The sequence below is a fragment of the Punica granatum genome, chromosome 4, assembly GCF_007655135.1.
Source record: "Punica granatum isolate Tunisia-2019 chromosome 4, ASM765513v2, whole genome shotgun sequence".
In the NCBI taxonomy this organism is placed as follows: Eukaryota; Viridiplantae; Streptophyta; class Magnoliopsida; order Myrtales; family Lythraceae; genus Punica; species Punica granatum.
This window is the reverse complement of record NC_045130.1, coordinates 3,375,297-3,401,191: the sequence shown is the minus strand read 5'-3', so window position 1 is coordinate 3,401,191 and position 25,895 is coordinate 3,375,297. Positions and strand designations below refer to the sequence as shown.

General features: G+C 37.4%; 1 protein-coding gene across 1 annotated transcript; it reads right to left on the bottom strand.

The window, feature by feature from the left end:
• Nucleotides 1–1,987: 1,987 nt before the first annotated feature.
• Nucleotides 1,988–8,036, bottom strand: LOC116205495 (purine permease 3-like). The gene is made up of 3 exons (XM_031538120.1): nt 7,525–8,036; nt 7,133–7,430; nt 1,988–2,579 (listed from the first exon to the last, which is right to left on the bottom strand). The coding sequence occupies exons 1-3, from the start codon at nt 7,974–7,976 to the stop codon at nt 2,205–2,207; spliced, it is 1,125 nt and encodes a 374-aa protein (XP_031393980.1). The 5' UTR covers nt 7,977–8,036; the 3' UTR covers nt 1,988–2,204.
• Between the last annotated feature and the right edge of the window lie 17,859 nt (nt 8,037–25,895).

Below are 25,895 nucleotides of genomic sequence, written 5' to 3'. Positions count from 1 at the left end.
GATGATTAATTGTTAGGAATTCGATCAGAATACAACCTAAATACAAGATACATTTCACCGCAAGAAAAAGCACAAAATGCAATGATGATCCCACAGAATATTTAGTAAGATTCATCATCAATTTCAAAAATGTCTATTTTCTTTCTTGGTGCAATTTCAAGGTTGTCTTGTCCTTGGGAAACTGTAAAACCAACTTTTCAAAAGACATGTTAATTCTCCTTATCGAAAAAAAAGACATAATAATTTTTACTAGATTAATGAGTCACTCTTGTAATCGAAAAAAATAAAAAAGAAAGATGTGCTAATTCCTTGGACCATTTCCTGTTAAATTTGCGCAAAGATAATCAAACACAAAAAAAAAAGAAGAAAAAAAGTGGTAAGTGAGCATAGTCTAGTAGGCAGCGAACCTCTGCTTCTGGAGGGGGAATAACAGGCTTGCAGTTGCAGTGAATGCGAGCTGGGTGGCGATGTCGACTGATGCGATGGAGGCGGGGAGTCGAGCTACACCAGAGGCATAGAGACTACGCGTCGAGCCTTATAAGAACCCTAACCACGGCGGAGGCCACAAAGGGGAATGGTTTCATCAGCACAAGCCTTGAGGACAGCTGATACGGCTGCTGCCGATGTCAGCGGTAGATGTAGGAAACAACGAGGGAGGCAATGATAAGGGGCCAGCTACCGGTCTCGAGCTAGTTGGAGAGCCACACCCGCTGTGCCATCGTGGATGAAATAAAGGCGAAATGAAGGCACATGATGAGGGGCCAGCTAGTTGTTTTGAGAGGATGATGCAGCTGATGATTAGGAAGATATTCATCAGAGTGTATACCATGATTAGCTGATCTAGATGTTACATGTTCGAAACTTAGTGGAAATACCCATGTCCCATTATTAATTACTTATTATTTCTCTTTCATTGTTTCAGAACTCGGGCCCTTTTGTAACAAAAAAATATGTAGAATCTTTTGATTATGAGAGGGCGAGTTGCACCACAACACTATGCACCTTCGAACTAGTTATGTTCATTCATTTAGATGTGACCATTCATACAAACAGTGGTGGATTAGGACCTCAAAATAGGCGGATGCACACGGTTTTCTACTATTACTTTAGTAACCAATTATATTTTTTAAAGGATTTTATGATTTCATATAACATATTAAGATTGTAAAGACTCAATTTCAATTATAATTAGAAAATTTTGAAATATCCCTAAATTTGAAAAATAATTCAAATATCTCAAAATTCTCTTCAAGATTCCATATTTTCATGAATTAATGACCTCATTATAATCAATATTATCAAAACATATTTTTTAAATAAGTAATTAAATAATTATTCATCCATATTTGTTTTAAATAAGTAGTTAAACAAATATTCATCCACGAATATTTCATTTGAAAGCACAATCTCTTTTTAACATTCATTGAGAAAAGTCTAGCCACATTCGCCTAGTGAAGAGCATTTTGGAGAAAGACCTTATGAAAATCGTCAGAATAAGTGACTGTATAAGAGAAGAGATGCTTTGATGTAATGAAAGATAACCAAAACGCTTAAATTAAGGTTTAAATTTTTAATTCGTTTAAACAGTGGAAGAGACAATCTTTATCCCTCGTATAGTATTTACTGGAATTAAGGTTTCATGCTTTCAAGAGAGATGGGCAAGCATCTCTTGAAAAATAATGAGCATATTATATAACATTGTAAATCCATATTTTATTTTATTTTAAATGCTATATCAACATTCATTACTTCAAAACCAGATTCAAAATCACACTTACGCTGAAGCAGCAGAACTAACCGAAATCTTTGAATTACAAAACATTAGTAAACAAACATTAAACAAAATCTTTTGTGCCTTGTTTGGTTTCAAAGTAAGATTTTAAAATATCATTTTAACTTAATTATATCCACAACAAAATAAAATAACTCATACAAAGTTAAATGGTGGATCCCATTTATACCACTCTTTTTCAAGATCAAAATCAAATAACTCATACAAAATCAAAAGGTGAGGTCCATACATAACCATTTATACCACTCTTTTTCAAAATTAAAATCTAATTTTAAAACGTTATTTATAAACCAAACGCAGCATTATATTTCTAGAGATATATGTCACAATCTATTATTGCCAGATCACCAGGGACCGAGAGATGAGCCGGATGGAATTCCACTTTTCAAATATGAACTGCATTGCAAACACTTCAAGGTAGAGATTGGCTGTTCAATTCCATCTCCGGAGGAGGAGGTTGATTTTGTTTTTGATTCTGGCTCTGGTTGAGGTTCCTCTTCTTGGTGTGCTTGATCTCTCCGTAGAAGTAAGAAACGAATCCCCAAAGAGACAGGACGAGCGAGACTCCTTTCTCTGCAGTCAACTTCTCCTTGAAGAAGATGACGGCGAGAACTTCAGTCATGGGAAGCATAACCGCGATGATAATCCCAGATGACAAGGACGAGGCACAGAATATGACTCCAATGGCTCCTAGGAAGAAGCATTGCCATATGATGGCACTGCAAACTATTATCATGTAGTACTTGAACTCTCCAAGGCCAAATTCCTTTGCTTCTCTTGGAATCACCTGCAAAAAATAATTTTACGGAGAGATTAGTTATATATCTTTTAAGGTAATGAAGAACTACGGATAAAGAAATTACAATCGATTTACTGGCGGCCGGATCAAATATATATCTAACTAGGTTTTTTATTTGCTCCACATCGAATCATATGATTCCCATGTTAATAAGCCAACTTTCCATCTTATGGGTCCCATAATAAGCCATGTTTAACAACTTGCTCCCATATTTATTGTCATGAAATTTCATTGTTCAGTTACATCAGAGACACATCCGCACATGCGTTCAGTACAATAAAATAAAAATCCTAATAACTAATAAATGAGCACAGGTAAAGGTGTCCACCACTATATTATAACTTTTTATTATTGTCAGGAAATTTCCTTGTCTTGGTGATTTGATAAAAGCAGCAAACCAAGCAAAACAGTTTTTTTTTTTGGGTAGGAAACGAGGGCAAATGCCCATTACAAAAGGATAATTTACATACTACCGATAGGGACGGACCCAAGGTTTGAACTTAAGAGGGATGATATTCTAGAGAGGGCAAATTATATGATGGTTTTCCCGAGTTGAGGGGCGAATATAAGAAATTTCATTAAAATATGAATGACTGTATGTAAATTTCTTTAAGATGTGAAAATTCTAGGGGGGTTATTGCCTCCCTCAGCCTCTCCTTGGTCCATCACTGACTACAGAAGCGGTAAGACGAGCTTAAAAAATCACCAAACAACAGTGGTCCAATACCAAAGGAGGGAACCGCTAAATGTGAGACCCTATAGGCAATTATAAAGCTTTCCGAGCCAACCAATCGGAGCATGCATTGCCTTCTCTATATATTAGATCAATTTTAAGTACTTTTAGTTATTAAAGTCAGTATATATTTATACTTTCAAAATACTAAGTGATCAAACCATCAAAATAAGTATTTAGAATTTTTAGTTCTTTAACTGCTGATGAAGTGCCGACTTTTGTACTTTTTTTTATTGATATTAGTATTTACTTGTACTCCCAAAATACTAAAGGTTTGGATTTAAATACTAAATACTTGAAAATTGCAATACTTCAAGTGCTATTGTAATACTGAAATTAGATTGAGTTAGTCCTTTTAGTTATGCTATTTATGTAATAACTAAAAATAGTAAAATCATTCTAATTTCAGTACTTTAATAGTACATGAAGTACTACAATTTACAAAAAAAAGTTTAGCATTTTAATTCAACGTTCAATATTTTGTAGGTACACGCAAATAATAACATAATAACTAAAATTACTAAAACCATTATAATTTCAGTAATTCATTAATATTTGAAATAGTGCAGTTTTTAAATATTTAATAATTTAAACGTTTAGTATCTTGTAAACATGTCTAAATACTAACATTAATTACTAAAAGGACTAAAATTTGTCGAATTTCAGGACATGAATTTTTATTTGAAAGTAGAAAAATCTAAAAATGTTCATTTCTTTAAATTATTTTTAATAATAAAAAATAATTTATAAAAAAGGGGAGGAATCAGATGAATGGCAGAGGAAAGGAAGGGGGCGGCCGGGGAATGACGGTGCTGCTCGATGGCGCCACAACCCACCTGTGCAATGTCACCAGTGGATTCAGAGGACACCAGTCACCTCGAACTTGATGGTGGTCGCCATCGATGACCCCATCCCCCTCAAATTAGTCGACATCTCAACTTTTTAGTTGCCAATCGCTTGAGGGGGTGAAACCCTCGCCCGACCTCTGTGGTCTTCGGCGACAACGAGCGGCTGGGTGGTGGCACCGGCGAGCACGACTTCCCCCCTCTTCTTCCTCTTCCTTTGTCGTTTCTTCGATCTTTTTTATCCTATTTTTTAATGTTTTCTTTTTTAGAAAAATGGGGTGACCGATTGCATTGGCTTTCTCACCCACAAATCGACAAAACTGTGTCTTACAATGTCATCCTAGACGAACCGAGAAAACCAAGATTAATTTGTAGAAACCTGACAAAATTGTCAAAAGAGAAAGAAAGAAAGACAAGGACACATTTAATTTATTAGTCATATGTCGCATGAGTCACAGGTTTTTGACAGCAGCAGACGAGATTGACGATTGTACAGCCTGGACCTTTGTCTCCGTTGCGTTTGGAAGTACCCCTTCTCATACATATATTAGCTAAACCTTTGACCAGCAAAAATTCTTCCATTTGTCTGAACCTAAGTCATATATTTATGCATATATCATATATGGAAACTTCTGTGCGTAGGCGAGGAATATTAATCTCAATTCAACACGTGCGACATAAAAATCTTCTTTGGTGCGTGAAAAACTTTGTATAATTCGAGAATGGACAGTCAGAGGATAAAAAAAAAAAGAAAAAGAAAAATCAAATCGAGACCAATTCTAAAAATCAAAATTCTGCAAATATGGTTTGATTGTTTGGTTTTTCCTGAAATTTGGGACCTGGTTTGCTTTCGGTTAATCTTATCAAAATCCAAATTGGACCCTATTTCTTTTAGGATTAATAATAAAAAAAGTACAAACTTTCGATATAATAATAATTTTAGCACGGCGTCAAATTTTTTGTTAATTTGAACGGAATCATGACCACAAACGGCGCTGACGGCCCCAACCAGGGGGAGGTCGCCGGCGACCCCAATCGGGGGATGGTGGCTAGAATCGAATCCCCCACCTTCCGGAATCGGGAGAACCCTCAAATTGGGGATTATTCCGATTCTTGTGGGTGGAGCCACGATCCCGATCATCATCCCCCGACTGGAGTCGTCGGCGCCCTCTGTGATCTCGATTCCGTTCAAATTAACGAAAAATTTGATGCCGTGCTAGAATTGTTATCAAATCGAAAGTTTGTGCATTTAGGTTAAGAAAAAAAGTTGGTGTTAGAATTATTTAAATGTGAAAATTTTGTATTTTTTTTTATTACCAACCCTTTATTTTACGTTATTTAGTGGTCTAGTGTCTGTCTTTTTTTGGGAGGCATGATGTTTACTGAGTTTATTATTAACTATGTTGTTGTTAGAGTGGATCTAGTTTTGGTTGTTTAGGAGGCATGATGTTTACTGAGTTTATTACCATTATTTTTTTATAAAGAATATTCATGGATCTAATATAATGAAATAAAAATCATAATAACTAATAAATGTACTTAATTCATCAAAAATAAAAGAAATAGAGGGGCACGTGTAATCCCATCAAGTTTTTGATGACTAAGTTTATTATTAACTATACGTTGTTGTTGGAGTGAATCTTGCAACTTCGTTAATTATGAATTTTCTAGTTTTTTGGTCATGTCGTTGTTGGTTATATGTTTTATTTCTTAATGAAATTAGCATTTATCAAATTGGTTTCATTAGTCAATTTGCAAATTAAGTGACCTATAATATATTATGGCTCAATACGATAGAAAAGAGAATTTGGTTATTCGGCTGACCGAACTAGAAAAGTCGAGTTTCACGGTTTTTTAAAATGTTTTAAAATTTTTTTTATATAAAAAGTGGTTTGAATATTAATAAGGATTTTCATTATTTTTAAAAAAATTATGATTGAACTTTATGTAACATATGCCATGACATTTATAATAAGCCAACAGTTGTTCAACATGTCAGAACAGTTGATTATAAATCTGTAATATAATACCGTGTAAGGAAAAAATAAATAAAACTTTTTTCTTGAATTTTATGACATATCATATGGTAATACCGGTTATGTATCTATTTGGGTTACGTTTAAATATGTCACATGGTGCATATATATATATATATATATCAATAGAGGTGTTCGGGTCCGAGTACTCTATTTTTTTCACGGTACTCGGACCTACCCTGTAAGGGACAAGTTCCTAGATTTTGGAACTGGATCATACTTTGTTGAATCATGGAACCGGAACTTTTATTATACCATAGGTTCCGGGTACCCTGTTGGAACATGTAAATTTTTTTTCCTGCTAAATAAAACCAAATAATGTTTCATTTATAATTAATAATCACGCAAAACAGAATGTCGACATAGATTTAGATTAATCCACAATACATTAGGAATGGAGAAGATAGCGGGTAGTGGCTAGGTTTGAAGAGCTCAGATTAGAAATTGAGAAGGAGAAGGAGAAAGGGGGAAATTGAGCTAAGATTATGTTTGGAGAGCTTAGACAGAGAGGAGAACGATGGGGTGTGTTTTGGTTAGGTTTGGTTTCAGACTTTCGGTTCAGTAGGTTGCTTTTTTTTTTAATTAGTGAATCCGGGTCTGGGTACCGATTCCGATTCCGGTTTTTGGTATCCTATATGCAATACCCGGAATTGGAATATGTTTTTACCGATTCTTTATTTTAATACTCGGACCCTACTCTATTTTCAATACGAGCTATCCGGACCTACCCTAACGGGTAGGTTCCGACCGGTTCCGGGTATACCCGGTATCCGTGCATACCCCTATATATCAACAACGGCTTCACTTTTGCCAGAATGATCTGGGTGATATTGTCAAGACTGAGCAAATTGAGTCTAGTTGAACCGAATGAGAATTAATTTGAATGGTAATTAAACACAGCGCGTCAGCGCTTATAATAAAATGTACCTGAAAGTCTTTGTTGATAAGCATGCCCACTGTGCAGAAAGCCGTCGCGAAGAAGCACATGACAAGCTGATACTCCAACACCAGCGAATAGGTTATGGTCTGCTTGCCCTTCTGGTAGCACAACTCCACCAGCGGCAGTATGAAGCCATAGAAAGCCGCCGCCGCCACAGTCATCATGAACCCCACTGCGTAAACCCTGTCCGACTCCCCCTCCGGCCTGTCACTTCCTGCGTGAAGCCCCAGCACCACCGCCGCCAGTGTCAGCAGGAACACCGAGTTTATCGAGTACGACGTAAACCTGCATGTATATATCCCCAGCTTGTACGAGTTAAGAGAATGATACATGTTGTCATAATGATCTAAATTGTAAGGTTTTGAATCCGTAGAGGAACCTCTGCTTCACGAGGAGGAATGCGAAGCCAGCAGTGAATGCGAGCTGGCTGGCGATGATGAGGGATGAGGTCGAGACGGGGAGTCTGGCAGCACCATAGGCATAGAGGTAGTCGTCAAGCCCAGTGAGAATCCCAACAACGGCAGAGGCGACGAAGAGGAAGGGCTTCATCAGGACTGGCCTTGGAGGAAGGCCGCTGCTCGCCCCCTTTGCAGTGGCGGCGGCCCATTGGCGACGGCGATAGATGTAGGAGATGGCGAGGGGAGCAATATTGATGGGCCAGCCGGCCGTCTCGAGCCAGCTCGAGAGCCAAACTCGCTTGCCACCATGGATGAAGTAGAGGCGCATGATGAGGGGCCCACCGGTTGTCCCTATGGAGAGGATGATGATGCTGAGGACTAGGAGGATCTTCTTGAGAGTTGTGTTGTCAGGGATTGCTTCGTGTTCTCCCATGGCAGGAAGAGAGCTGTAATATAACCTAGTCTCCCTGTGGTTGATGATGACGATGATCTCTCCCCAGAGCTCTTTGTGGGGGTGTGCAGGGTGTGTTGTATTCCCTTATATATCATACAAATATTAGTGTTTTAGATCAAACCTGGGTGCAGTGCAGTGGCGCTCGCTTTCGTCTGGTAAGTAAAAGGTTTAAAGCTCGATAATCAGTGAGAGTATCATTGCCCTTTTATTATTAAAATTTCTATTTTATTGTACTAAGCCACGGGTCTTCCTTGTAACGAGAAATATTACTATTTTAGGTATTACGTGTCAATAAATTTGGGGTGTGTTTGTCATGGTATTTTAATTAATTAACTTTGCCATACTATGGGAGACTCATGCATATGTGACCCCATTCATCCCTTATCTTCTTAAACTACTAATTGAAAAGCTGCGCGTTGCGCAGAAAATGTTTCAAATTTTCTCAATTAAAATAATTATGTTATTATATTATATTGATAGTAATCATATTACATGTCATAATTTAATTTGTGTTGGGGAGTATGGCTTTTATTCCGCCAAATAGATAACAAACAAGTTTAATATATACAGGTTGATTTCCCCCTCACAACTTTGTATGGTTCCAGGTTAGAATTACATAATCTAAAATATTATTTTAGAAAAGAAAAACAATTGGAAAGTATATATTTGAATTGATAAAACTACTTTTTCAAATATATTACCAATACTAAGTAGAATTAAAAAATTTGTAACAATTTTTCATGATATTATGCATGGATAAGATATATCATGGTGAATTCTTTAAAAAAAATTGTATCTTCCTCAGTGGAATCTGATAAGTGAGATTTTGAGTCGTGAAAACACCAGTTTCTTCCTTATTTTGGAGCTTAGCTCCACGGAGTCGAATTCCATACTCGATCTCAAGGATACATATAGAAATTCTGTGTGAAGCCGCATTCAATGAAAGTCGTATGTACAGCTTGGAGGGAGATCTTTGGGTAGAAGAAGCAATGTTACTCGATCATTATCAAACCAACTGCAATCTTTTTCTGTCCTCGAGGATCCCACCAAAGCGCCTTCTACTTCTAATAGGCCATGAACTTTTTCAATGTTCTTCGGATTTTATTTATTGTACATCTCTAATTAAATAATAAAATAAAAAGGGTTCGAAGGATTGGAATTTGAAAGATAAATAAAATACTGAGTCATCAACAAAAATGGAAAGAGCGGGATTCGAACCTCGGTAAGAAAAGCTCAAAATAAGATCAATTCAGAATATTTTATGACTTGTAGTTGGATATATGTATATAATTATTATAGATTATGAAAAATAAACCATAAGAAGTAAGATCTGTTTGTATTCAATATTTAATGGATAGTGAATATTCGGAATTATATATCTTTAACTTCACATATATCGAATCTCGTGGAATCTTGCGCTCAGAGGTTTTTTGGGGAAATGTTGACGTCCGAACTCCACACCATCCACTCTCAGCAACCCCAGGGGCTAGGAAATCATTTCGGCTCGAACCAAGCAAATCATATCGGTCTTTCGAGTGACGTTTCAATGGTCACGAACGCCTCCCAGCAAACCTTCGGGACTCGTTTCTGACAAACGGAGATCACAGTGGTCTCTGAACACATCATAACACTTGGGAAACACTGAGAGAACCCCGTTCGCGGATTCCTAGGTCATCTTCGGTTATCGATCTTCAGCCGGGGTCGACGAGTAAACCGTTCCGCTCAATGCGAAAAATACACCGGTGCGAGCCTTACAACACGCAGAAGTGCAAATAGGCGTCAGAAGCGGACAACTTCGCTCCGATCATCCAAACGAAGCAAAACCGACTTTCGAGTTCCCGAGTCACCCGAGCATTCGCTTACAAGAAGCATGTCAATATTAGGCTCATTAAAACCGTATTCGTGCGCACATTGATAATTCGTCGTTCAAGCGAACCACGGAAATCGAACGCACGATCAATCGAGCCCTGAACTTCTTCCGGCTTTCTTCCTAGTCAAGTGGGATCCTTGAGCTAGTCAAGCCAAGCCGCAAGCATGGCTCTACTCCAGAGTTGAGCCAAATGAACCTCCACCATACATTTTAAAATATCTCTTACACACTTTTCATCCATCCTTCCATCCATCAACTCTCATTTCCCTTCTCTTCCTTTCCCCACACTCAACAAGAAAACTTCCCCTCCCTAATCTTCCCTCCAAAAATTCGGATGCCCTAAGCACACTCTAATTACACTTAACTTCTCTCAATCTTGTCATTAAGTTCACCTTTATATGCTCTTGCATCATTAACCTTAATTACAACTCAATTCCCTTTCTCTTTCAAGCTTTCTCACTCTAAGAGAACCTCCCAAAGCCTCTCAACTCCCTTCATTAGCAGCTGGATGTCCAGCCCCTCCTCAGCCCGGATACAAGGCCGGTTTGCCCGAAAACTCAACCGTTTTTCGGCGACCGCCATTCAACTCAAACCAAATTTGACCAAACTTCATATCCTACATGTATTCGACCCCCCGAGTCCATTTCCGAGCTTAGTTTTTTAGTTTGAAGTGTCCAGTAGCCCGCTTTGCTCCAGCACAGAATCGGTCTCCTAGGTGCTCCCCGGGACCTAGTTGGATTCATCCGGCGTTTCCTCCTTCCCACGACTATGGCGAGTCATGCCATCACTCTTTAGGGGTTCTTTACAACCCTCACTCTCCCCTGTGACGAAGTAGTCACAGCCCGAGAGCCACGCATCCGAGCACAACCGCCATTTCTCTCATTTCTCCCTTCGCAGATTTTTTTTCCAGTTTTAATCGATTTTCCTTGCATCTTCTAGGAAAATCTAGGCATGCAATCCTCAAGAAACTACCACAGGTACGATCCTTGGTCAGTTAGGAGTCCAACGCCGCCAACCTTGTAGCGAAATACCATAGGAAGCCTCCGAGAGAGCCGTTTCTTTCCGACCTGCTCAGTCAGGACAATTCCGCCCAGTCAGGTCTGTACATTTTTTGACATTCTTCACTTTTCTTGCAGATCGGGACAACCCGAGTCACTTCTCATAAAACGACCACTACAGCCACCTCCGGGTCTCTTAGGAGTTAGGAGCCACCGACTTTGCATCAAAAGACCACCGGGAGCCTCCTGTATATTCGTTTCTTCATCGGGCGCCAGTCGAGTCTATTTTGCCCCGACTGGGTCTGTCATTTTTTACTGATCCGACTTTACTTTTGATTTTCAGAAAATCTACGCGTACAATCTTCACGAAACCATGATAGGCGTGATCCTCAGTCAATTAGGAGTCCAATGCGACCGACCTTGCATCAAAAGACCACCGGGAGCATCCCGTAGATCCGTTTTTTCATCGGGTGCCAGTCGGGTCTGTTTCACCCCGACTAGGTCTGTCATTTTTTATTGATCCGACTTTACTTTTGATTTCTCGAAAATCTACGTGTGCAATCTTCACGAAACCACCACAGGCGTGATCCTCAGTTAGTTAGGAGTCCAATGCCACCGACCTTGCATCAAAAGACCACCGAGATCCTCCTGTAGATCCGTTTCTTCATCGGGTGCTAGTCGGGTCTATTTCGCCCCGACTGGGTCTGTCATTTTTTTACTGATCCGACTTTGCTTTTGATTTTCAGAAAATCTACATGTGCAATCTTCACGAAACCAGCGCAGGCGTGATCCTTAGTCTGTTGGGAATCCAACGCAACCGACCCCACATGAAAAGGCCACCCTAATAAACCGATACAGCCCCGAAAAATCGAACTGCTAGTCGGGTCAGCCAGCCAACCCAACTTCACTAATTCGGGTTTGTTCGTTCTAGGGGGCAGAACCGACTTCCCGAACTCATTTTTTCAACCATTCTTGACTTTTTCCGCATCCCGGGGCTAGGTATAACCATTTCCGACTTAGAGAAGTTAGGTCTTTTACGTTTCCTTCGCATTTGTGGGGCGATAAGGCGGTCCATGATCTATTAGCATGCGAGTTTACATTTTTATGCCATATTATACATGTCTCCATCGTATAAAATGCTAGCATGTCGGGAAAATACTTGAATTGAAGTTGAGGAGACCGTATTGGCTCGAGCAGCCTCACTCCAAGGGAAGTTGCCGAGAGCCCCTCTTGGCTTCCTCGGGCCATGGATGGCCTCCTTCCCCCGACTTAAGTCGTTTTTCGAGTTTTTACATTTTTCCGCTTCCCATGACTCGGTGTCATTTTATCGATTCCTTTAAATATCGTGTTTGTGCTTGTTTGTATGCTTGATTGTGTTTCTAAGATCATGGCAGCCCCGGCTATGTAAAAATGTGCGTTGTTATCGTGTTTGATATTTTATGCATGCATGAAATGGTCGAAACCGATACGGGAGACAATCCATGACTTAAGCCGGGTCAAGGAGGTTTTCGGCTTCCTCCTTAGAGAGTGGCCGAATTCCTCTTGACCTCCCTCTGGTCGGAGATGGCCTCATCTATCGCTTTAAAACCAATTCTTGGAATTGATTGTAATCACATTTTCCATTTAATCATTAGTTTCACGTTAATTTGTATGTTAGGTGCGTTAATATCGAACAATCATTTCATTGATCCATAACAATTGAGGTTTAAGGCCTCAATCACTAAACCACTCCACATACGGGAAATGGGACGTATCATTCGGTTAATTAAATCATTTGGCTTAAATAAAACTATATGAATCAGCTATCAATTTGTAGGCGCGTTGACGAATCAGGAACCAATGAAAATGCCCTTTTAAAAAAAAACTCACAATTTCAAAACACCAAGTCGCGTAACGCGAATAGAGTCAAGGTCTAGGGTGGACTTGCGCACTTTGACTTGAATTCGGGCCCAATTTGAAACGGTTCAAGTCGAAGCACACAAGTCCCCTTTAGACCCCTTCCTGTCACGTGATCTAAATTTTTTCATCAACTTTTACACATTTCGCAAACCAAAGGGCATAACCGTTGTTTTGTGATTCGCCGACATTCTAGGCGTTAAGGAGATCGAAACACCTTGATCTATGGGTAGGAATGAGCAGTCCGTTCGGGTGTGAGTCTCATTCGCATGGCCTGTCTCATCCACTTTCGGTGTTTCTATCATCTTACTGTAGATTCAGTAGTTAACATTGTTATTTCTGTCACAAAACACGTAAAAATGGATTAATCATTCACTTGACTTAATCAAACATTAGATAATTGTTAGGTGAAACTCTAAGTTCCAAATCTAAAGTCAAAACACGAGTTTGGTCTATTCAGTGAAATCGTAGTGTCACTAACTTAATAAAGTCTTAAAACAAACCCACGCACATAGTTGGCCTAGAACCGCATACTAGTACATCAATTTGCTTGCCTAGGGTAGATCACTTGTTTGCCAAATAACCCCGGTTAATAATTGATTAAATCACTCAAATTCGGCCTAATACACAACTTGTCTGTATTCGTCTGTATTTATCAATTTTCATCTGTTTTCGTCAGCTTCTATTAGTTGTTCTCTGTTTTTTTGTTATTACTTGTTGATTTATTGCGGTTCGAACCTGAACCCATAAGTCATGCCTATCACTAGGTCCAACGCCCCTATACACATCGAGCGCGCGCAACCCGAGTGCGGAATGGGGTCTAGCCCCGACTCACCACCTTGCTCCAAGCAGTGTCTATGTGGGAGACACTTGAATCGGGTACGTGAATCGAGGTTAGACAATCGCCCCGGAGCTCGACTTCTCCAACGGCAGTCTTGAGAGTCCATCGACTCTTTTGCTATCCGTCGGTTCGGTCGAACCCGACCCCCTGCTCTTTGAGCCCGCGTTGCTTTAATTCATTTGTCGGTCACTCAAAATCTCACGGTGAACCGGAGCAGAATATTGGCCCCATGCAAACCGATCGGGATTCATTTACTTTATTAAGTTATACTTTGTAATTATTCGAGTGTACATTGTTACGATTTTATCTGTACATTTAGTCATTCATTTGTAAGGATCCCTGATCGGCAAGCGAGAGGTCCGAGTGTCGAACCGGTCAAGTTGGTCTATTGCTACCTAGAGATGAGTAAGCCCGAATACTCGCGGTCTCGGTTCACGCAGGGAGTCGACCGCCATGGTCTGATGAATTGTAAACACTAGGATAGTGAACCGATTCCCCGATGTGCAAAGCCTACTTATCTTTCAGGTTTTTAGCCCAACTTAATCAATTCACCGACTTTACGGTGTCAAAACAAACGAGTCAAGTGCAACCATAATTTACTCGATAAATAAACAAAACAGCAAGCCTAGCAAGCTATAGTACCGAAAGGGCGTGTGGGATTTAGGTCCGCACGTAATAGAACCTCCGAATTCGAAATTTTCGGTTCCGTACAGACCATTGCCTTAACAATTAGGTGTGCCCTGTCCCCTTAGACCCGGGTTACTCAACGGTCCTCGACCTTCGGGTCGTAAACAGTAAGTGGCGACTCCTTCTCAAGTGCGTCCGCCGCGCGTTCTCAGAAAGGTGGACACTCCTAAGCCGCGTTGGATAGGCGCGCGCATGCGCACCCCGAAGAGATTAAGATTCGGGTGCGCACAATATGTGTTTAAAAAAACGTAGTTAATGTTTAGTTCAGGATAGGCGGAGGGAAGAATAGTAAGTATGACAAAATAATTAAAATCATATGAATCCCATGACTCATACTAACATTGACCTTACTAAATTTGAATCCCATTATTCATAGCATTAGTTAGCAAATAAATAATTAACTCCTAGAATGATAATCTACCCAAATAAAATGAAATGAGATATATAACCGAAAATAGGATAATCAAGAAGTTCTCACAAATATAGCTTTTTTCATCCATCTTACATCTAATTCTCCCAATTTATTCTCTTCAAGCCTCAAGGGGCATTCTTTCGAGCACCTTGCGTTAGATGCATCGGGGGTTCTTTCCGTGCCTTAACTTATTTGAGGGCCCTTATCGGGAAAAAGGAAAAAAAAAATATATTTGAGGTACCAAAACAAGTGAGTGACAGAGTGCCATCTCCAATACCTATGATTGGTTGTTCCAGTATTCAGTGAGAACTTCATGATTTATCCTAGCACTTGCATAATTAAATTTTGGTGATAATCTACACGGATGACATTAAATGAGTGGGAATTTATAAAATGACAATTAGCCATGGTAACAGTCCGGCTGGCTCACCGATGCCAGTGGAGGCCCCACTGAAGCTCGGAAATAACATCCGTTTGTATTCAATATTTAATGGATAGTGAATATTCGGAATTATATATCTTTAACTTCACACGTATCAAATCTCGATATCGTAGATATAATGTCTAGTGCAAAATAAAATTTCCCAAACCTATACATTATCCAATAAGACAAAATAATAACCAATTCAAAATATCAAACATCAATATTTCAATATATTTATATAGTATCTCATTATTATGAAAAAAGTATTTGTGCAACAATTAAATATTAAAATAAGGAATTTTTGGAATCTTAATAAATAAAAATGTAATAATTCTATATAAAAATAATTAATTTGAACAAAATAATAATAAAATAATTGATATCAAACTATTCATACTATATTTTATTCATGTAATACAGTTATCGATATTGTAACATAAACCCTAATGAAAATTTAAGTTGTTGCCCAAAATTTGTAAGAAATATATATATATATATATATATATATATAAATTGGATCATCTTTTGTATAAATTGTTCATATGTAGGTAACACGTCATCTCATTGTAGGATAGCATCTATGAGGTCAATCAAATTCCTCATCACTTGAATATGGCGCGTGACTTGGGGAGCTTAGAACATAGTAGAGAAAATTTGCATGTGAAAGTTCATCAAAAATAAAAAAGAAGAAACAACTTTCATTTGAAAACCTACCATTTATTTATGTCAAATATAGTGAAGAAAATCCGCATGTAGCAACTCATCACAAAAAAAAAGGGGGGAAACAACATTGTTCGTGAACCTATCGTTTATTGAATCTATAGGGTCCATCGAATCCCTTACCATTGGGGCTTGGGAGCTTCAATCATAGAGGAGAAAATCTACATGTGACAATTCATTAAAAAAAGAGAAGCAAAAAAGGAAAGAAGAAACGACCTTCAATTGAGAAACTACCGTTTGTTACTTGTCAAACAAATCGAGTAGTATAACACAAATATTTATAGTCCACTAAAGAAAGATGTCTAAATTTAATAAAAGGAAATATAATATTTTAAAATACCTCAATAATATAAACATAATTGGAATAGATATATATGCATATAATATTATACGGTTTTTATTGATTCTTCGTGCGATATATATACTCCACGTTGAATTAAAAAAGCAAAATTTACAAACACACATGCTGATATGTAGATTCTAATTAAATAAAGAAGCTTTAAATACACAGACATTAACATAGATGCATCTCTCATCTTTTTCTTAATGGTGTATAATATATTCAATTATACTTATGTAATCTATATATATTCCGTTATAAATAACCTATATATTGGTCGATGTATATATTTTACTGCATATTTTCTTTCCTTATATATATTCTGTTTAGCTATTTACATATAATTTATATATTTTATTATTACATAATTAATTAATCAAATTTAAAACAAGCTATACGAGAATATTTCTTTCCTTTATAAGAATATATAATAATTTTCTTAATGTAAATCGATGATATGACAACGTGAGAGAGCTCCATTTTTTATTTTTGATGATGTAGCGGTATGAAAATTCAGGTCGAGACTTTTTTTTCTATATATAGATATAGATTATTTATTAAATGAGAGTTCCATTCTACAATTATCTCCTTATTTATCAGGTAGTTGAAAGTCGAAAATATTCTTTATTTTTTGATTTAAATATTATGCAATTTAAAATAGAAGAGAAAAACTAAAGGATAATATTGTACGTTTGACATTATTCTCTCATCTCTATTTCCTATCAAGTGTTAATCTCTACTTATTTTGCATTCTCTTCAACCTCCTGATCCCACATTCTATTGTATTATTTTTCTATTTCTTTTTCAAATTCTATCTCAAATTCTTCTTATTTTTCTTACCCTTAATTTCTTTCTATTTAAATTAATCCACCCACAAGCATATTGGAAAAATTATTACGGTTGAAGTGCGATACGTGTGGGTTAGGCTGTACTATACATGGGTAAGTTTTTAGTAAGTAAAAAGCACAAATAAAAAGCTATTTATGTATTTTATCTATAAAATGAAAAGATTTCCCTTCTGTTTTGCATGTTTTGATAATAAAAAATAAAAAAATAAGATCCTATTTGTACTTATTTCCACAGTTGGAATCCAATATACATATATATATTGTTAATTATTATATATATTTCTCTCCTTCTGCTTAATTATATAGAAGATAATAATTAACAAGCGCATGCATATTTTTCTTATCTTTTTTATTTTGGTAAGAGTTCGTGAAGCAATTAATGCTCATTGATTTGGAGTTAATTACTGCTTCTTTTAGTATCCTAAGGATAGATCGACTCCATACCTATAGTGGTGTATAATGCAAGGGGATAAATATATGCATATGTATGTATATATATGGACTAACCGTTGATCACGTGTTATATATATGTGTGTATAATTTATATATATAGGTCAGTGAAGTTGTACTTCCGGTGGTAATTAACATGTGTTAATCATTGGAGGTTAGTATCCCGATGATAGATCAACTAGATTTGTACAATACTAACGTGGATTTGTTCAAATGGTTCGACGCTTGTTCCGTTTAAGTAAGGTTTCGGATTCGAGTCCTTATGAATGCATAAATTCACACTGAGAGAGCTTTACCCCTTAGTGAGTCGACTCGGCTTGACTGAATTAGTTGGGGGTTTTTGGATACTATGGTTCACACCGAAAAAAAACTAGATAGGTATAGTGGTGTTTAATGCGTAGGAAAAAATATATAACATAAACATACATATATATACTAGATTTTTAGGTCCTTGCGATGCACAGATTTATAATTAGTGTGTTTTGTTAAATATAAATTTTAACATAAACTTTACTTTGATAAAAATATTACATTTTTTTTATTTTAACATTTAAATAAAAAGTAGCCTAAACATTATTTTAATATTTACTATCCAACCCTATTTGGTAGAGGGGGAGATAAATATAATTTTTTTCTTCTTTTAACTTTTTAATAAAAATTTACTTAAAAAATTTATTCTGATATTTACTATTTAACCTTATTTTGTCTTTTCTTTTTTATTTTTCAATAATAAATGTGCGCTTGATTTCGGAGTAGAATTATAACCCTACTCCATTTCATCAAATGAAGACAAAATAGCTAGAAGAAATTATTATTAAAAAATGATAGTAATAATTGTTAAGAAAAACTAAGTGAGAGAATTAATTACAAAATTGAAAAAAATACAAAAAAATAATGAATAGTTGAAAAAATTTTATATTAAAAAAATCACTATTATTATGACGGATTAAGAAAAAATAGATGAGATAATTTATTATTAAATCGAAGAAAAAATAAAAAGCAATTGTGCTGTTGTCTCAAAGTTCATCACGTGATAATATTTTTTATCTTAATCTTAAAACATTATAATTGGTCCATCTTCACAAGATGGAGAGTATCCCACTTTTTCATAATCTAGCATGTCTTTTTTAATTATAAAATATTAAATTTGTCCATCTTTACTAGTGAGAGTCCCAATTTTTCATAATTTAGCATGTCTTTTTTCTTTCTTTAATTTAATTCTTAAACTTTTAGCTTTTTTTTTTTACAATTTTTCTTTTTAATAGTAGGGTCCGGGTTTCGCCTCACAATTTCCACTATCTTGTAAGCCACGGGACAAATAAGTTTAACAAGCCACGTATGCCATACAAGTTGCACTACAAGAGTATTCTCCTGCATGTTTTTATGAAGTATTCTCTATATGTTCATCATCATTTCTATTTTTCTTGTATTATTAATTGTTCCTTTAAGTATTCTCTCCCCCTTCACATAAGTAGAGGAAAACACACCGGCACTACACGTGACAAGATAAAAAAATTAATGAAAAAGAATATATCATAAAATAACAATTGATTTAATGTTAATAATAACTTGGAATTATATAATAAATCATAAAGTAAGTAGAAATTAACTTATAAATTTATAGGAATGAAAGTGGCTTAATATGGACAACTACTAATAGGTAGCTCTTTTTTTTCTTTTTTTTAATATCGAAATATGTGTTCTAAGCTAACTGCGGGACACTAAAAGATGGGGAGTTTTGTGGACTATTTGAGAAGGAAGTTGATTAAGAGAAAGATGGTTATTTTGGGAGTCTTTTTTCTTATTTATTCGAAAGTTAATTAATTAAATTGAATACGTATGTGGTCTCATTTAATACTTTTATTAAAATAATAGATGTTTGACGATAATTCCGAGGGCCATATTAATTGTACTAAAAAAATGGTTTTCTAATTATTAACAATAAACAATTGACATTACATGTCATATCAAACATTGCATAAATTAGAATTATAATATTACAGGTCGAAGTAATTTCAGCCTCGCCACACAGAGCGGTTCGGCCCTACTATGTAAATATATACAGGTCAATAGTCAATGTAATTCGGTTCAATTGAATGGACGTTTGTACTTTTAGGGGTTAATAACATGGACAATCGCATGGTTTGATCTGCATTCATCTTCAGCATGCATTTCATATAATTATCTATATACTATATATAAAAGAACAAGAAATTTCTTCAATTTTCAATATTTCAAAAATACTCCCGTATTCTTCAGACTTTTTCTCTCACCTTTTCGACTTGTGACTTTTGATCGTACATTTTCACTATATATATATATATATATTAGTTGGTCTTTCTATTTAGCATCCATTTTCATTTCATTGCCTTACATCTACCTCAACTGAGTTAGCCCTTCATCACATGTACGTTTGTTGTCCCAAAATGTTTAAACATTCTGTCTTATAGTATGTTTGCTACACTATGAAGTATTAAACATGAAATCCCATACATTCCTAGATAAATTATGAATAAACTTTATTGAATTTTGACAGCAATTTCTTCCTACAGTTGGTGGGAACAAAAAGAATGATGATCAAACATGAAAATGCAAAAAATGGCGTATAATATGATGCTAAAAGTTTTAAATCTACTTCTATATATTAAAAGTGTGAAGCTGATTTGGATGTTTCTCCACATTTACATTCCAAAAATGCCCTTTTTCTTTTTCCAAATTTCATAACTACCCTTCCTCATAATAAAGTTCTCATGTCCAATCACATCTGTCTTCCATTGGTATTCTTTTAAGTTTTAAGTGGTTATTATGCCGATTCAGCTTCATTTGTCAAAACTGTATGGTTTCAATATATTATTCACCCTTAATATAGAACCCATTACACTGATCGTATTCATCATGCATGATGAATATATGCAAGAATATTTTTCCTTTCTCTTTAATTTTTCAAATCAATGAAAATTTTTTTTTTCAGAATTTCGTCAAAAGTTACTTATGATCCAATTGTTTTTCCACTTATGAATGCAGATTCTCGATTTTTGTTATGCCACCGCCGCTGGTTTTTCTCTTCGAGGAGGACGACATGCAGGATTAGTCTGCCCTTATTAATGAGGACAAAAATTTGAAATTTGGAAACAGTTATAATTTATTTGGTTATTTTTTATAATTAGTAATTGAATTAATCAATTACAAAGTATGTACATCATTAATTATAAATTTCTTGGTTACCATGATGTGGTCAAATAATATCGTTTGGGCCGTGAGACATTTTAGGAAAGGTGCTGTAGTTAGTTTTATCACTTAGAAAAATATATATTTCCGTACATAAAAGATCCATGCACTATATATATATATTGGGTGAATCGTGCACTAATCATATTCCGAAAGGCCACCATACTGTTTTTTTCTCCAGCAGACACCTTTCTAATAGATACAAATCTTATAACCGCCAATTGAAGAACCTGTCCTTTCCTCTCACCCCACGTATACTGTCGCACTCTCTCTTTCCTTCTCGCCTACCGCCATGAATGCATTACCCTTTTTTTTTTTCCTAATACTATCTTTTACCAGCTTTACGATCAATGTTCATTCAAGATACGCCGATCTCCATTTTCATCTCTTATTGTATTTGATGTCTGTTATACACATGTATCCAAATTCCTCAAATTTATATAATCATTCTTGCGAAATGCTCTTACCCTTCATTCGGAAACTCAATGGGATTTTTTTTTACAGGAGGGTTACTCGCACATTTAGTTTGGTACTTTTGCGCAATTAATTTATTCTTATACGTTCAATTATGCCTTTTTACAGTGTGTCTACATCATTTTTTCGCGACGAAACAACAGTTATATTATACCGCTCATTGAACTTTATACCTACAACATGGTTAGTTTTTCTCTTTAGCCTTACAAATCGAGAGATTCCTTAACTATGCCCAATTGCCCACCAATTGCTAGGCAAAATGCTCTTTCTTTTAGAAGGCAAAATGCCTGTTTAAGTGATAATAATGGTGTTGTGTGCTTTTCTTTGTCAATTTTCTGTCAAAAACGAGAAAATGAATGTATTATAATGACATCTGCTTTCAAATTTAATTCTTGCATATGCGATTTTCATGCCCTTATATTTTTCTTTCCTGGTATCTTTACTAAATTTATAAACCTTTCTTGTGATCGAAAAAGTTTAAGCCAAATATATTTTTAAAGAGTATATTATTTCTCCCAGATGGTTAGATTAGTCAATTTGACAAAAATCTCACCCTTATAATCCATAAAAACTTCGCAAAGTGGTAAGCCATGGTTTTTGTTTTATAGGTACTGGGTGCACTTGTCGTCGACTTCTTGTATCCTACTTCTACCGACCTTAATTCGTGCACTTAGAAAAAGAAAAGCTTTTTTTCTTTTTTTGTTGATATTTTGTTATAAGATGGCTTCCTTGACGATAAATTTTTAAGTTTCTACATTTTTGTTTGGGGTGTGTCAGCACCCAATTTTGGTCCACCGGATTCAGAGGGGCAGAATCGTCGTTTTTGCTACCCGTGAGGGAAGTATTTTCAATTAACTACTTGAGTATTCACGACTTTTTGAAAATGATATTTTCTTGATTTAACACCAATTTTATAATTTTTCAAAAATAATACTATTTGGGGACGTTTTTGAATTTCGCGTACATCGACGTCAATTTTTAAAATTCGAGACAAAATTCGAGATTGAAAATATTTTCATCGCATAATATCGATCATCAAATTTTTCGGAGCGTGATGGCGGTCTCGAATTATTTTCGGCGTCCGATCAAGAAGACGAGATTTTAAATTCGTACGCCCGTCGATTTTGAAATTCAAAAAAAAAAAAAAAAAGAAGTCAAAAGTCAGAGCCGGTCAGAAGTCAGACGACTTCTGACCGTTGCCTGACTTCTCATCATTCTTCCTCCTGTTCTTCTTCTTCCTTGTTCTTCTTTCCTTTCTTTTCTTTTTGTTTCTTTCTTTTTCCTTTTCTCTTTCTGCACCCAGACGGCGATGAACCCGAGCCCGTGACTGCACGGCGTCAGAGGCCTGCCACACGCCAAGCCCTCTGAACACGCCAACGATTTTCGACACGTAACGCCATCTCTCTCTCTCTCTCTTGGTTTTTTTTTAGAAAAAAAAAAAAAACCGGAACTCACGGAAAAAAGGGAAGGACCCTCAGCTCGAACGGGGATCGGCTCTCGGGAGGATGGGCATTATTTTTCACTCTCAGCTCGAGCTTTAAAGGAGGAGCTCGATTTTTCTGAGGAACGGGGGCTCTCTCTCTCTCTCTCTCGGCAGCTCACAATTCGGCCAGGAGTTCACGAAAAAAATCCCTCAACTCACACACGGTCTCCCATAGCTCACGGCCCGCAGCTCGATTTTTCGCGGAAACCCGGAGCCCGTTCGGTCCGGACGCTCGCAGCTCCTGATCTCGAACCCCCGCAATTCGGATCCCGGTTCTCACGCCTCCCTCCGCACATTCTCCGGCTTTTCCTCACCTCGGCTCCCTCAGCTCCCCGTTCGGCCCTCAGCTCACTCGAGCTGCCACCCGAGCCGCCCCGAACCGCCTCCCTTCTTCTCTTTCGTTTCATTATTTTTGCTAACCGTCGGCTCCTCCTCTCCGGGCCAGCACAGGTAGCCGCCCAACCGCCCAGCAGCCCAGCCATTCGGTCCGACCCAGCGGTAGCCGTCCAGCCCGGCCCAGCAGCAATCCCGTCCGGCACGGCCTGACCCACCGACGGCCCAGTCCAGCACCCAACAACCCAATCGGCCCAGTCCAAATCTCGAGGGCCCAGTCCGGCCCAATTCTCCCTCAGCAGCCCAACTCCCCGGCGAATTCTTAATTTTTTTTATTTTTTTTATTTACAGAATCACCCCTCAACTTCCCGAACTAGGTAAATCTCCGACTTAGTGGCATGTTTAGGGCTCCGATTCTGAATATTAATGCTTGCTTGGACGAATATGATGTGAAATGAGCATTATTGGGTCGTGCGGGTGATCGGATTTGTTGCGAACCCGATTTTACGAACTTTTCATTTTGTCTCATTTCAGTCCAGAGGACGCATTTTTATTTTTCTAGATCTGTCCCAAATTTTAAAATTCCTTTCAGCCAAGTCCCAGTCATTTGTACCATTTCCCATTCAGTCCTGGAATTTTTCGAATTTTTCAAGCACTCCAAGGAACTTTTCAAGTTGTTTCAATTTAGTCCCGGGGTCATTTTCGCCTTTTTCAGATCAGCCCTAAATTTTGAATTATTTCGGTTCAAGTCCCGGTCATTTTGATACTTCCAGATCAGTCCTCGAAATTTCCAGAATTTTCTAAAAAATCCGTTCCGGAACTTTTCGTGTCGTTTCAATTCAGTCCTTGGGGCATTTTTATTTACAGATCAGCCCGGACTTTCAGATTCATTCCAAAGGAGTCCTGGGGATATTTTCAGTAATTCTTACACAGTCCCCAATTTTTCAGAATTTTCAAATCAGTCCCCGAAACTTTATGCGAATTTTTAAATCAGTCCTTGTTCTTTTAAAATTATTCGAATCAGTCCCTGGACATTTTTAAGATATCCAACCCCTACTTACTTGGATCCCCGATTGACAACGTGTGTGCCCCGTTTAAATATTTTATCCTTGTAATTATTTTGCATACAACGTGATGATGCGTGCTCTTTGCATGATTTTTGCTCGCATGAGTCGGTGTCGTTTTTATCAATTTTCAACATTATGTTTGCGTGTGCTTGTATGTGTTCATCACGACCATGGCGGCACCGATTGTGTAAATTTGCATGCTCGTTGTGCTTGACATGATAATGTATTCATGATCCGTGCTAAAATGCTTTATCGTTTAAATCGAAACCTCTCATGAATCGGGTTAATCATGCAAACTCGACTTAAAATTAATTTTTAAATCCTAAGGCGATCGGGAATTAGGATTCGCATCGGACGATCCATCAATGATCGGCTCGACGGTTCGAAACCCGAATATTTAGAGCATTTGGCAAAACATTAATTAATTTAATCAATAATTTCACTAACGGGGTAATTGGACGTTCATACGATTAATTAATTCACTTGGCCCTAATAATTTTGTACGAATTGGTAATAAACCGGTAACACGCATCGATAGGTTGCAAACATGCGTTGGTGCCCTTCTCAAAACTTGCAAATTTTATAAAACTCGAGACGCGTAGTTCGATGTGACATGAATGTCTAGGAAGGACTTGCGCGTCTTGACTCGAGGCCTCACCTGATTTCAGGAAACTCAGGTCTGGACGTGGAAGTTCTTCTTAGATCACTTCCGGATAGATTAACCGATCTTTTGGCTCTTTTAGGGTTCTTGACAACCCTGGAAGGTCCAGGGATCGGTTAGCGCCGGTCACAAGCCGAGGTGGCCCGCACCGCGTAATCTCTCTTTCCCGAAAACAATTTTTATCTCAAGGGCAAAATCGTTTATTTGCAACCTAGCGACACCCCCCCTAGGGTTAGAATAAGAGAAACATGCGGTATCAGGGTAGGGATGGGCTACCTATCTAGGCGCAGGTTCATCTGCATAGCCCGCCCTATCCGACCGATAAGTTTTTGTTATTCTAGCATAGTCTCGGGTAGTTAGTTCGGGTGGATTAGCTCAAAATACAAATACCGAATTAATTGTATACTCGGCTAAGACAAAATGGGCAATAGTGGGATAGGCACTAGGTTTTAGGATGTACAGGCGGAATCAATGTTTGGTAATAACCTGTAACAACCGTAGTGTCACAACATAGAACAACCCTAAAAATAACCCACAAACACAAGGCTTGACAACAGACGTCACGTACGTCAGGTCCTCATAAAATAATGCCAAATGCGAAATACCTTCCCGAGGCGATCCTTGATCGATTCACACCTTGTACCTACTTTGTTTGTTTTAGGGTAGGATTTGTATGCCAAGATACCCCGGTTAATAATCGGTTAATTCACGTAAATTCGGCAATAACAAAATCCCGTTGTTTGCTTATTTATGCCCGTTTTGTTACATTCTTGCACTTGTTTTGTTATGCGGATCGAGCTCGATCCCTTAGGATGCGACCCATAGGGGATCCAACGCCCCACCGTAGATCACGGGGTCTACCCCCCCTAACACTGAGCGCATCTTAATTTCAATTCCGGTCTTTTCAAACCACACGGTGAGCACGAGTGGAATAATAACCGAACGCGATTCGACCGGGATTCAGTTGCTGTAATTTGTATTTTATTTATTTGAGAGGACAATGTAAGGATTTATGTTGTACATTTATTCATGTAAGAATCCCGGTTGGAGAGTGGACGGTCGGAGTGTTCCTTCGAATTTACGGTGTCAAAACGCGTAAGATGAGCGGAACCTAATTAAGCGGTAATTAAATTAAAATGGCAAGCCTAGACAAGCTAGAGTACCGA

Excerpts from the sequence above, each read along its gene's own strand:
- LOC116205495 (XM_031538120.1), bottom strand. The coding sequence starts at position 7,976 with ATGGGAGAACACGAAGCAATCCCTGACAACACAACTCTCAAGAAGATC. Across the intron at positions 7,431-7,524 it reads TTCCTCCTCGTGAAGCAGAG|GTTTACGTCGTACTCGATAA; the intron begins GTTCCTCTACGG and ends ATATACATGCAG. Across the intron at positions 2,580-7,132 it reads TTATCAACAAAGACTTTCAG|GTGATTCCAAGAGAAGCAAA; the intron begins GTACATTTTATT and ends TATTTTTTGCAG.